Genomic DNA, 13,667 nt, shown 5'->3' on the forward strand with positions numbered 1-13,667 from the left:
TGGAAACATGGAGGATGAGAAGGAAAAGAGTGTGTCTCTGGCTCTCTAAAGTCCAATAACGCTTTACATTTCAACACGTTGTTTATGTATATAACCAAAAACTTCTTTCTCTCAACAACCCCTGGTCTGTCTAATAAGTCGAATGACCCGCCGTCGACACATACAGGAGTGACATTCATTCATCGGCTTGCCAATGCAAATGCTGCGAGTGACGGTGGAAGCTGGCTGGCTGCAGAACTCCATCTCAGTGTGACATGAAAGGTTCAGTGTGGGAGTCTGCAGGACGGGCACACACATAATGGCCCTGTGGGCCAGACAGCCGCTCTCTAATTACTGCGAGCCAAGTCAGGCTCTCCTGAGACACGCCTTGAACTTTGCACAGGACAGATGGGGGCCTGCTGAATATGCAGCAGAGTCAAGCGTTCCCACTGCTAACCGCTGCTGCCTGTGTGGATAATGTCATCCTTGTTGCCCTAGAGGCCAGTCGCCAAGATAAAAATGGCTATTAACAGTAAACTGGGAAAGAAAAAAAAAAGCTTCACAAGTCGCATCCGCTTTCTTTAAAGCGGTTTGTGTTGAACCGTATAAATCAGTGGGTCAAGTACACTTTGTGTAACAACATAATGGCTGGTCTTTCCCCTGGAAACTTCTTTAATAACTTTGAACAGGGCTGACTTCTTTCTCCTACAAATAGGTCATGCAGGTGTATGTTCAACAAAGCACCGAATTCTTCAATTTAAAAAAAACTGTTCATTATGAAACGAAAGAGCTTTTCCTGTCTGAACAGGTTGTCCATAATCAGTTCGCAACAACAAACTCCACAACCACTATTTCCTCTGACTTTCTATTTAAGGAGAAACGCTGAGTGGACACAGCAGTCGGACTTCGGTGCAGTAAACGGCAGAGCAGCCGAGGAAATCTCTCTTTTGTGTGCCGTCCCCGGCGAAGTGTATGACACGAGTCACTGATGCAGTGTGATGAAGAGGCACAGGAAATTCCTAGCCACTGAATAGCTGTCTCTTTCAGGACTAGCGGGGGGTTAAAAGAACAGCTCAGACTCACTGCAGAGGGACTGTAAACAGACGGAGGGAACCTCAATGAAAGCCTGCTGAGCTGGAGGCAAGAAAAGCACCTAAATAATTAGCCGGAGATGATCAAACCTCAACAGAGAGCCACTATTGTTCAGTTCCTGCTGGCGGGAGCTGAAAGCTCCACTGACTCACCCGCACGGTCGATAGGTGAAGACAATATAGCTCTCCTCCTGAGTCCTCTCGACAAAGGTCACGCAGGTGTGCTTCTCCCAGTGGCGCATGGCTTGGCGGAATATCGCCCGCTGGCTGCCTGAATAAAAAGTCAGCGTGGGTGAGAGAACACACGGAAACACTGCCTTTCTAAGAGGAAAAATAGATGTATGTATAGCTCACGATACTTTAAATACTGTGCACTTCAATCAAGACTTATAGGGTGAGTGTACAACTCAAACATGACTTGAAAGCTTTGTTAATTCCCACACTGGACATTATTGGACATTCCAAATGCCTAAAGATCACAAACCATTTGCCTATTTTGATGTCCTTCAGTAACATCCTGTTTAGACTATAAGCTGCATGATATGCCCCCCCTCCCCCTTTGCCCTGACTCTTTGTACCGTCCAGCTTGTACCTCTGGCACTGGAGCTGCAGGTTACTGATCGGAGGTTCCTGACCCCATCGGCCTGTGTTGTTTGTTTGTTGTTTGTAATCTTGTTCTTTTCGGTCTTTACCAACCTAAATCCTTGCCAGTAGAGTCGGATGGCTGCCATCTTCTAGTGTGGCAGTTTCGTCCTGTTCCTCCTCTTCAACATCATTTACACTTGCTCATTTAAGATTTCTTCTACTATTATCAAAAATGATATCACGTGCCATGAGGTCACAGTGATCCTCCTCAAAAAGATTGAATTGAACATATAGTGGCTCACAGAAAATGCCCTCAAATGATGATGTATTCTATTTTAACCTCATTGCGCTCAGTGTGCTTCTCTATTTCTGAGAATTTTAATGATCTGTGACAGGACTGAGAAGGTTGCGTTACAAATGTGTACTATATAAGTCCTAGGGGCATTTTAATGAATAATATACAGCCACAAGATTCTATTTCTTCCTCAACTTATGGGTTTGAGAGGTACGCATGCCAAATCCTGTCAGCCGTGACAGGATAGTGTTATATAGCAAGTATATATTGTTACTTACCACTAAAGTTACCACTGATGACATAGGGTATAACACCTTCAGGCCAAACGCGCTCGGGTCTGGAGGTGGCTGCTCTTTTCCTGCGATTTGAACCCAGCCGGTTTTGGCTGGTCTGATTGGTTGATCCTGATGATTTAAAACAAGTAAAAAAAAAAAAAAAAAAGCAGTGATAATTCTGGTCCCATAATGCAACAGTTTCACACACAAAGAGACACTTTGTCCCCACTCCAGCTCACAACAACAAAACAGTGAAATGTGTCAATACAACATCCGTTTGGGCAAGTTACTGAGGATGCCAACAGAAAACTTTAACCAACTTCAGAGGTCTGGATTATAACCACACGACTTCCAGATAAAGAGTCTGACAGATGATTTCACTCATTTGCGGTTGCAGTAAATCTGTCAGTGCCTTGGAAAAAAGAAATAAAAAACCCTGCCGATTGTTCATGATAAATGATCTACATCACTGTTTATTGAATGCTCCATGTAACATCTGTTCAGACAACTAATTGACATTTCAACCCCTATGCAATTTGGTTTCAGTCTAAAAAAGCTTTACTGCTTTAAGTATTGAAAAGGAAACGAGTACAAGTTAATGGTTTGATATCAGACGACCCTGGTGAGAAATGCTGTTGGTAAATCAATAACAGCATTGAGGAGGTGCCCCCGTGTTTTTATGCCAACCGCATTTGAAGTGCAAGCCACAAGCTTTTTTTTTTTTTTTAGTTTATTGGACAATGTGTTCCGTTTGAATTTCAGTCTGCAAGAGTAAATGTCAGCAGCCTGCCAAGATCAATTAGCACGTACACTTGCGCATGTGTTGGGGAAAAGGCTGATAACAGTCAAATCTGTTCAGTCAACTGATAAGAAGTGCTGGGGAAACTAAACTTGTGGGGAGATGTGTTAATTACAGTGAGACGATTAAATCAACTGTCTTCATTCAAAAGTTACATGCTAAAGTATTTTTAGGCTAGAGGCTTTTGTCATGTTTTTTGTTATTATTCCGATTGTGCAGCAAGCTTCACCAGCTGTTGTGTATTTCAGACAATAGAGGGAATGAAGACAACTGCAGTAGGGAAAAAAAAAAACATGTTGTGAAGCTTTTGGGCTTGTGAATACTGAGCAAGTTTAGAAGTCCAGAAGGAGTTTAATAAATGCGGCTAAACATTCAGATGTAAGAGCGGAATCTTAAGAGTGAGTAGACATTGATTTCCAAGGAGTTTTCACACATTTTTAAATGTATTCGACTAAACAATTGGTATGATGAAAAGTACAATCAAGAGAAAGAAAGGAAGGGATCTGGACTCATCATACTGGAAAAAAATAAGAACTGTCCTTTTCTACTACATCATTTGAGGGAACTGTGGAAAATGTAACCATATAATAACAAAAACTGAAATCCTGTCTCATTCATTTGTCAAGAAAATGGACTCATGACTTCAACCTGATTATGTTACGCTTCCTCAACTACCCCTCAATGATTTGATCCATTTCATCCCAGCAGTGCTACGCAGGGCTGCGTGAGGATCAGTGGAAGTCTGCCAGAGATATCTTACCTTCAATGGGAAGCAATTTTAGAAAAGATTAACTATTAACAAAATATGATTGGGACTTTTTGTTGCTTCTACTTTTCAATAAAATACCATTCATGACACTTGACTGCAATTAGGTTTGTGAACCAGAATAAAAACATTAATATGCCAAATTTAACAACAGATGATTCAAATTAGGAACAAAAAACAGGTTCAAAATCAACAGAAAAATGGAACCATACGATTAAGAGAATTTTTACGGTAACTCCTGGGGAAAAAAGAAATGTTCCACCCATGCATCCACACTTATGCAAGTTGATCCGATACAGATACTGAAGAGACAGAACGTCTGTGCAGCCTGACACACAAAATATCTCTGTGTGGAAATGTAGGACACACACTTGACTTGATGTGTGTTTTTTTCAAAGAGGACTCTTATGCAACACCACTACACTGATAGTTTTTTTTTTTCTTCATTTTTTTTAATACTGAAGTAGCTTTTCTTCTTTTCTTCTTCAAGGCGAGAACCGACTGCCGTGACCTCACAGTCCATCTCAGTTTCCCGGAGCATCATCTTCGCTCCCTGCTTCAGAGGTGGCCGTTTAGTCTGAAGGTCAACCTCACTCACTGGATATTTTAAGCAGCCGAAATTTATTTTTAATCCACCAAAGTGATCATTTCCCTCTGCATGCTTATTAAATCAAGCACAAAATAACCGAAGCAAGCCGACATAGTTTGCGCACACGCGGCAACGTGAGCAATCTTGTTGGTTCCTGCTCACGTTCACGCAATAGAAATGTGAAGCCGATCAGTCGCTGCTGACTCACAGCTGTTGCCTAAATGGTGCTTTTCATTTTAGGATAGACGTTCAGCCCGTCAAAGCCCCACAATTTGCCCCAAACCGTGGCGTTACAAGTGTAGCAATGCACGGTGATAACGAGATGATTGTCGGCATAAACATTTAAAGAGAGCTCGTGAAAAGCACAAGGCCGTTAGCCCGACAGGTGTTGCCGACTCTCGGCTGAAGAGGATCCGAGTGGCTGCGAGGCTGAAGTATAAGACACCGAAAATGTCCTCGCACACAATTACTCCCCCAATCAGAAGCTGCCTATACGGGAACCATGCTCATTTCACTTCTTTTGTTGAATTTGATCTCAAGCGGCAACCCCCCCCAACACTTGACCTCAGAGCAATAATGAAGATTTTCATTTTGGTTTGTATCAATGTCAAGTTGTGCAGCAGCGTTTAGACGCCAATGTTTAACAACCATTACCTGCATCCGTGTGATTGAAAGTCTGAACAGTCCTCTGAGCCAAATCTATTATCCTGTCCACTTTGAATGATCGCAGGTCCTCCTCGTCCAGAGCGATGTCACCCAGATAGGCAACTGGAAGACAGAAAACACAGACGGCACACGTCAGGCGAGTGGCGAGAGTGAAGCTGCCTCACAATATGAAGCCTCAGTTGTCGCTTCAAGCTTTTCCTGTGGCTCCGTTTGGAGAGTTTTTGCTACGTTGTCAAAACTCCGTTAGAAAACAAAGTAAATCAACTCAAGACAATGTATCACGCTTATTCGAATCTGTCCAATCTAGTGAGAGAATGAACTCGGCAACCCGACCGTTTACATGTTTTGCTGACACAAGTTTCATCCAGATGTTAACCGTGTAACAACAAAATCTGCACAGTGTGCTCCGGCGCCCTTGAATAGATAATGAGAACTATAAGATACGAAACAATGGGACACTACCTCGATGGAGCAATATGGGGCACCTTGAACAAGTAATTGCTCTTTAATGAGGCCAAGGAGAGGGAAAAATAACCAAACAGGCCCACTTTACAAGGAATGTGCTTTATTAGATTTCTTACTTAAATGCCCCATTGCTAGAAGTCCGCTCCGCAGAGACAGGGCGCTCAGTTTTACAGGCTTTTAAGCACATTTACAGAATTTTTTGCCACATGCACGAGTTTTGGGAGTGGAGGGATGGGATGGGGAGGTTCTGGAGGGACAATATTGTGGCACTGTGATCCATTTCTGAACAGGAGATGACGGAGGTAGAAAGGTGAGGAAGGATAAATATCCTCTCTGTCCAATAGGGAGGGCAGATGTGGAGCATAAAGAAAACGACAACTTTCTTGATGCAAGTTGGGTTTTGTAGGGTAGCGGAGGACAGGCCAACCTAAAAGATTTAGAAAACTTTTAATATCAGCGTTAGAAAAAGACTCACAATGTTTTTGAACTGTTAAAATCTCGTCAACCCAACACAAGCCGTACGGCAAGAATACACAAGAAAATCATTTTGCGTGGTTGTGTTTAAGGCAGTTCAAAGTTTTCTTTCTTTTTAAGCACAGAACAAAGGAGTCCACGGGAATGTTTTTTATCTCCTTGTAGTTGTGTGGAAGTTTCAAAGACGACTGAGACTGAAGAGGAAAAAAAAAAAAGGACAAAATGCACAAAAGAAGCAAAGACAAAAAACACCACTTGGCTGGAGTCCCTGCTCACCAGAGGAGAGTTATTGAAACAATCTGGAGCTGGCTTCAGTCGATGCAGGCTCATTTTCCACCCTGCAGGACGTAGAGGATGCACAGCACAATGATGACAGCAATAAAGAAAAGGTGTAGATCACAGCTGGCAGGCCAGGGCACGCACAGAGGACGGCTTTGAATTCCAGAGGTCAAAGGGATCCTCTAATTTGCACTCTAAAAGTACAAAAAAAACACACAAAAACCCCCCCTAAAAATCCCAATGCTCGCCTGAACCCAATCTGAGAGAAAAAAGCAGGCTGCTTTGGATCAAGCAGTGGTGCTGACAGCCACTGCCATAAAACACTACTGATAAGGGGACGCGACCAGATGTGGTGCAGTATAGGATGGATGGACTGACTAACTGGAAGACTTCTCCTCTTCACTCCACAAACTTTCCTTTTTTTCTTTGATTCCCAGAAAAGAAGAGGTGGCGCCCTGAAAACAACAGCTTGAACAATTAATAAGAATACATTATTGAGCGCAAAACAATTCCAGGAGATATTTAATCCTCCACTTTGGCAGGGGAAAAAAAAAAGTACAACTGGAAGGATTTATGTGGTGTTCACAGTGTAACCAAATAATGAGGCGCAGTCCTTCTCCCACCCCCAGGAGTTCACAGAGGGCTGCGCTCTATGAGCTCCATACATCCAGCAGCATTTGGAAGACAGGCTGGTTAATCCGCAGCGTCATTGTTCTCACACAACAGTGGAGATTGAAGTGAGCAAATGCACAGCCTGGTGGCATTAGGACTCATTTCCCCCAGGCACAGCAGTCGTCCTGGAGACGCTGTCGCAGGTTTATGGAAAGACTCGCAGGGATTGTGAATTAATCCCCTTGTCTCCTGCCTTTAATTATCCATATACACACATGGTTTGAGGATTCTTTTGTACACAACTCTGGGCTGGGATTGAGGCCAGGCTATGGAGAAAAGTGATAAACTTATCATGATGGGGAGCTCTGGAACAAGGTAAAAATATGAACAGTGCAAGACTGGTGTGTTGTACAGTAGATTACGGCTTGGTGGATGTGGCAGATGGCTCGTGATCACCACAGAGTACAATGCTGCATCTCTTTCCAAAACATTATTCATTACCTAAATGGCAACAGCTGCAGCTATAATATCAGTGCGGAGTAGTTAGACAACGGCTGAGCGGTGTCTGTTTTTGGTTGATTTTTTTTATGTAAACAAAGTGAAGTTTGAGGGGGGTGGGGGGTGGGGGGGATCAACGTGTGTTTTCACTGCTTCAATGCAGAATACGACAAAGACCTATTGTGAACTGCTGGATTGACAATTAATTGATATGCGATGAAGGTCGAACCCCCCCCCCATGAATTTTTTTTTTAATTAATCTAAACCATCATAATCCTTCTAATCTCAGACCCCCCTCCCCCACCCACCCTCCATCCATCAATCGGCATATCTAGTCAGATTACACATGAGACCTCAATCAAATTAATCCCATTGATTCGTGTAATGCCCGAGCCTCGACCTCCTCGGTGTCAAATACACCAGGACTATTCCTATAAATCTCCTTCCCTGAATACCAGGCCGTGACATCTGCCACTGAAACCTGCACAAACATCAATACTAAGCCTATACAGACACTAACATCAGCCTATATTTAGAAGGGCCAGTCCCGCTGTGAGGCCCCGCTTTTTCCTGGCTGTACTTATAAAGACATCTCGGCTGCCTTCCTCCATACATGACCTAATGAAGAGGGACGCAAGCCTGGAATGCATCACAATCCCCTCGCACCGCCTTCCACAGCCTGTTTTGGTAACAAACACTGCATTTCGAATGCCGATAATGTACTTCGTTAAGGTGATTACCATACGATAACGGTGTCAGTAACAATTTGTTTTTGTACAGTCCTCGCTTTTTTTCGGCTGAACGCTCTCCAGTGTTGATATTTTCCCTCCAGACGCTGCATTTTAAAACAGCACGGAGAAAACAAACAGGTGGAAAAGTTTTGTTATTATCAAGAAAAACTTTCTATAAAAAAAGGAACAAAAAAAATTATTTTTTTCCTGAAGGATGATGAATTATATTATTCAGGGGATGTTGTCGTGTAAATATGGTACCGCTCTCTGTTGTTAAAAACAACACCAGCTGTTATTTCTTCAGCAAACGCTAATCTTGACATTTCCTTACACCTCAATTTAAGCCCAAAGGCGGAAGAAAGAAGAAAAGTGTGCATGAATCTGCACTGATTTCCAAAAGACACTGTGGCATAATTAGAGGAGGGAGTTTGACAAAGTCAGAAAGTGGAGCTCAAGATTCAAGCAATTATTTCCAAACGTGGGCTCGACTCCTCATCACCCGCAGCCGAGATCAAGAAGGAGTCGCTGTCGCCACATCGCCGCTTCAGTCTTATTGACCAAATGAATGCGGCTTCAGCTGCAAAGGGCACACAGCATGAGACTGCCGTCCCTTTAACGTTTCACACTCCCATCAAGCCCATTAGCAGATTGGATTTCTCCGCTCATCCTGGCCAGTGATCACTGATACACCCGACTGTCAGTTGAACTCTCTCTAATGACTCATCAGCTCGCTAACAATTTGTCTATTTTAATGTCATTGATATGCAGTATTTGGGCTCCTTATACTGATGAATAATTCATAGCCACGCTGTATTTTCACCTTTGACTAAACTTATTTTGACCGTACCAACTTCATATTTCTGGTTTAGAAAGCAGACGAACACTACACACTGTCTGAGCATTTTTTATTATTTTTTTTACCTCACAGCAGATGTCCAAAATCTAATTTAAATGGGTTTGTGGACGAGTTAAATCTGGAGGCAACATTCGCCTCTCAACATTTTCCATATTCAATAGCTATCGCCAGCTGAAGAAAAACACCTCCAGTGAAATAATGTCCTTCCAGGTGAGCCGCAACAGATCTGACCAAATAGAAGTAGATATGGATGAAATAAAGTCAAGCTGCTTATTCCACAAATCTAAATGGAACATCCTTTGAATCTTTTGAAAGTCGGCTTCCACAGTGTGCTCCGTACCCGGACTTGATAATAATGTCATGCAACATTAGTTATCGTTCAGCTTTCGTGAAAAACACACTGTTTCAACTAAAGCATGGAGACTAACGCTAATAAGTCTGCTCCCTAATCACCTGAGCCCCGCGGAGACCGAAGAGGCAGGGGTCCTACATGTACACACACACACACGCACACACACACAGCGGGAGCTCAACTATACAGCCTCAATGCTATGATGGAAGCAACACATTTCCTTAGGTGTTGCTCAAAGGCTCAATGAAGAAGTTCAACAGGCAGGCAGGTCACGTGGTGAGAGGAAGGCCGCGGAGGGAATGAGTCGCGTCGAGAGCGCCATCTGTTTTCAACCACTGTTTAAAAAAAACAACATAGAACAACTCATCTCTCTCGTCCGTCTCTTAGCTACTAAAAAAAGCAAAGCTTACTTAATGAGTCAGTGGTGGCCAAGAGGTTAGGAATGTGGACTTTCAATTGGGAGATTGCAGGTTCAAATCCCACAACTGACAGATCACCACTGTGGCTCCCTGAGCAAGAGCCCAGATATAGGATAGGTTAATGTATGGAGAAATAAAAAGGGGGAATTAATAGAATACCTTAGTTTAGTTACTAAGGTCTCCGAGGACAGAAAACCTCACATGGAAACACTTTTATAAAAAAATATCCAGCTGTTGAGTTACAAATGACCGAATCAGAGGCAGGTGGAATTGAGAACTACATAACTTCCTGATACTATCAACAAATTGTTTTTTTTTTAGAAACAGGGGCCAAAAGGGGACAAACTCGGCCGGCTCCCTCCTCAATGGCCTCCTCTCACCTCACCTGGGCCGGCGGAGCTCAGCGAGACCCGCCTGCCCTCAATCTTCCAGCGGTGCGTTCTCTTGGCACAAGGTGAATGGGCGGCTCTGTGTGGCGCACTAAAGTCAGTCGGAGGAAAGAGCCGGCGGCTCCCAGACAAAACCGCTTGCATAACAGAAGGACGAGCAAGGAAAGATGAGCACAGGTCGACCTGTCTGCAGCTGAAACCACAGAAAGTCAGAAACATTAAAAAAAACCCAAAAAGGAGCAGAATGTATCCGGAGCTTTAAAATGTGGAAATTGGGATGTCTGCTTCGTGAATTACTGCAGACCAACAAGTCGAACCAGCGACCACTTGTGTGACGATGGTTTTAGGCTGAGGAGACAAAGAGCATGAGTGCTTCACAGTCATTCTTCATTTTCAAAATAAGCACATCTAATCTCAGTGGGTTGTTAAAAGTCTTAAATGACTTTCTGGGAGGTTGCCAAGTTTGGCGTTCTGCAAACTAAGGAATTTTCCACTGGTAAAGCCCTAAATACATGGCATTATTTCAGATTTACAGCACTGCTTGTTTCAATCAATGCACATTTCTTTCATGTGGAGTCGGGTGATGAGTTCTTCATGTCAATGACGGATTCCCAAAAATGTATTTTCAATAACCTGAGGAAATTAAACAAACTCATCACTGGTTGCTTACTCAGCTTTTGCACATGGAGTGGAACAGCAGCACTCAGCGGCCATTGGCAGGAGGCATAATCAGCTGCATTTAGACCACAGGGACTTTATAGGATCAAGGAACAATCAGAGGAACTTTCAGAAGCTTCAGGGGTGTGGCCCGCAGTGCAGAACATACTTGATTGTTGACTTGTTGTGCCGACGTTTACCATCTATATTTAAAAATCCCTGCAGCTGTGTGCCGTCTCTCTCAATTTGCCACCACTGCTTTCATCAAATGGAGAACTGGAGTATTTCAGATCAGTTTGGACCCGCCATGCCACAGCTCATCTCATTTCTAGTGCCGTTTCAATGAAGCCATTCCAGATGCCAAAAATAAATAAAAAAATCACAATCAAAACCAGTATAATTTGAACTTCCTCCATCCATGCAGTCCATCAAATGGAAATGTGGACCTCTCCGTCCCATCAAGCTGTGGTGGAAACGCAGGCAAAGGAACCTTTTTAACTTCCATTAAGAGAAGCATCTGAAACGAACGTTTCTCGGTACGTTCGGTCAAAAAGTGGGTCTCGTCACTTTTGACACAAAAGACTTACGTTCACTAAAGTTCTGGCACTGAGGAGTAAAAGACCAATACCCTCCTCTCATGGCATCACTGCATTAAGACTCCACCCGGCTGTAAGCGTTTTCCTGAGCGGAAGCGGCTTGACTTAAAAATGCTGACCTCCAGCCACAGAGAGCGATCCTGGACTGAGTGTTGTGACGTGCATGAAAAATGAGATGGGGGGGAGACAGAGGAGGGAAAAAAAATCAATAATTCAAAAATGGTCAACTCTGTGGACACTTGTCTGGAGTTGACCATTGCGAAATAGCGTTTTCTCTGGTGTATCCATTGAGTGAGGGGGAGTGAGGAGATCTTGGACAATGTGCCGTGTGGTGGGAAGGAGAAAAGCAGGTGGGTGTTGGAAGAGATGGAGAGTTAGGGTTCGGGTTAAAGGAGTGGGCGTTTGTACTTCGCCACCGTCTCGTCTGCAGACGTGCCCAGAGGAGGACTCCGTAAACAAAACAGGGGGCGGCCGAAATGACACGCCGGACAACTAATAACGATAACATCCGCACTGAGATAAACACCAGTCGAGGCAGAGCGTTTATTCCCGGACATCCCAGCTGAGACACTGACGTTGAACGTCAGTCATTTCTGCAAAGCGACGTACCGAAACAAAACAAAAACAAGAAATCACTTGAAATCCAAACACAGCATCAGCGACCTCTCGTCAGGGCGTCACCAGTGTCCAGTACATCTGTACAGATACATTGACAGCTTAAGTGACTCAATATAAACAGTGGAGTTAAAACAGGATGCAGCATCTTAATGACTCACGCATGAGACACCGTTCATCGTGCAGCTTGACCTTTGTCGTGTTTATGCAGAGGCTAAACTCCGCGAACTTGCAACGTTTGTGTTTTGTTTGGTTCTTTTTGCCGACACTTTCTCGTCTCCTTGGGGGAGGAGAGGGGGGGGGGGGGGGGGGCGATGGGGAGGAGATAGTTGGGTAACTGAAGCGGGAGGATTGCGTTTCATAATCAGCTGACACATCAGAAATCATCAAAAGCCAAATCAGTAAGCACTTCCAGGACTTTAGAGGTCATTTTGACTCAAGCCAACTCCCTGTATCTGTAACCTGAATAGTTTTACCAGATGGAAAATGCAATCTGTTCAAACTCCCCCAAAGGGATTTGGCAAGACAGTGAGTTCAGTACACACACACACACACACACACACACACACACACACACACACAAGAGGGGGGGGGGGAAAGATTACAGTGACAACTCTGATATTTTGGGGCCAAATAATGGGGAAAATATGTAGGAGGAAAAAGGCAGACATATTTCTACTGTGAACCATAAGACAATAAGAGTAATGTGTGCATAGATTGTGAGCTCTACTGTACTCTCCTCTCTCCCCTCCTCCACTTTGTTTTAGTGGTTGTGTGAACAGCCGGTGGAAAAAAGAAAGAAAAAAAAGAAAGAAAAAAAAAGACTATTTGTGCAATGACAGAAACCAACCAGAAAAGGGAGCAGAAGTCTTTTAAAATCCTTTGTTTATCCCAACAGCTCAGACGTCTTCCTAAAACATTACACCGTGCAGGAGCGACATGAATACATTTTTAGGGAGAAAACGTGCAAAAAAAACAAAACACATCAGGCTGTAACTTTTTTTTCTTTCTACGAGTACTTAAGCGAAAACTTTTCATGTCAGTAAAAAAAAAATGTAGTGAGAAACATTTTCTTCTTCTTCTTCTTCTTCCCATCCTTGCATTTTCATCCTCGCGGCCGCTTTTCGGAGCTGGGTTATCCGAGGCGACTGAGAGGAAGCTTCAAATGTTTCAAACTGCACAAACTACAACACTTACTACGAAACATTTGCACATAATGTTCCCTCGAGCCTTTTGCAAACTACATCCAGGGCTGTCATCTCAGGGGAAGAGAGAGAGAGAGACAAACAGTGATCGGCGCGAGCTCCGCCAAAACACAATTCGTGGCATGTTTCTACCTCCACATAAATAAGGTGAATCAAACCGGGGGAGAGAGAGAAGAAGAAAAAGAAAGACTCTCACCAGCTTTACAGGGATCCTTGTAGTCGATCGGCTCTGTTGTGGCAGTGGGCTCCACGTAGTAGCCTGGATCAATCGCCTCCAAATCGATCGCCAATATCACGCCAAGACATGATAGAAGAAACAAACACCTCGCCCGGAGCTCCATGTTTGTGGTGGGGGAGACGGCGAGAGGCGAGGGATAAAGGTAAAGGGAGGGAGAGAGAGAGAGAGTGAGAGAGAGAGAGAGAGAGAGAGAGAGAAAGAGAGAGAGAAAATGGGAGGTTTTGGGGGGGAGAAAG

At 43.8% G+C, this 13,667-nt stretch overlaps 1 protein-coding gene across 1 annotated transcript in view; it reads right to left on the reverse strand.

The window, feature by feature from the left end:
* Nucleotides 1–13,549, reverse strand: part of bmp1a (bone morphogenetic protein 1a) — a 31,903-nt gene extending 18,354 nt beyond the window's left edge. Inside the window, exons 1-4 of the mRNA XM_080498888.1 lie at nt 13,390–13,549; nt 5,034–5,147; nt 2,229–2,354; nt 1,224–1,341 (exon numbers count right to left, since the gene is read on the reverse strand). Coding sequence (XP_080355014.1) covers nt 1,224–1,341; nt 2,229–2,354; nt 5,034–5,147; nt 13,390–13,534 — 503 coding nt within the window. The 5' untranslated portion in view covers nt 13,535–13,549. The remainder of the gene's footprint in view (nt 1–1,223; nt 1,342–2,228; nt 2,355–5,033; nt 5,148–13,389) is intronic.
* Between the last annotated feature and the right edge of the window lie 118 nt (nt 13,550–13,667).

The sequence above is a fragment of the Blennius ocellaris genome, assembly GCF_963422515.1.
Source record: "Blennius ocellaris genome assembly, chromosome: 7".
Taxonomy (NCBI): Eukaryota; Metazoa; Chordata; class Actinopteri; order Blenniiformes; family Blenniidae; genus Blennius; species Blennius ocellaris.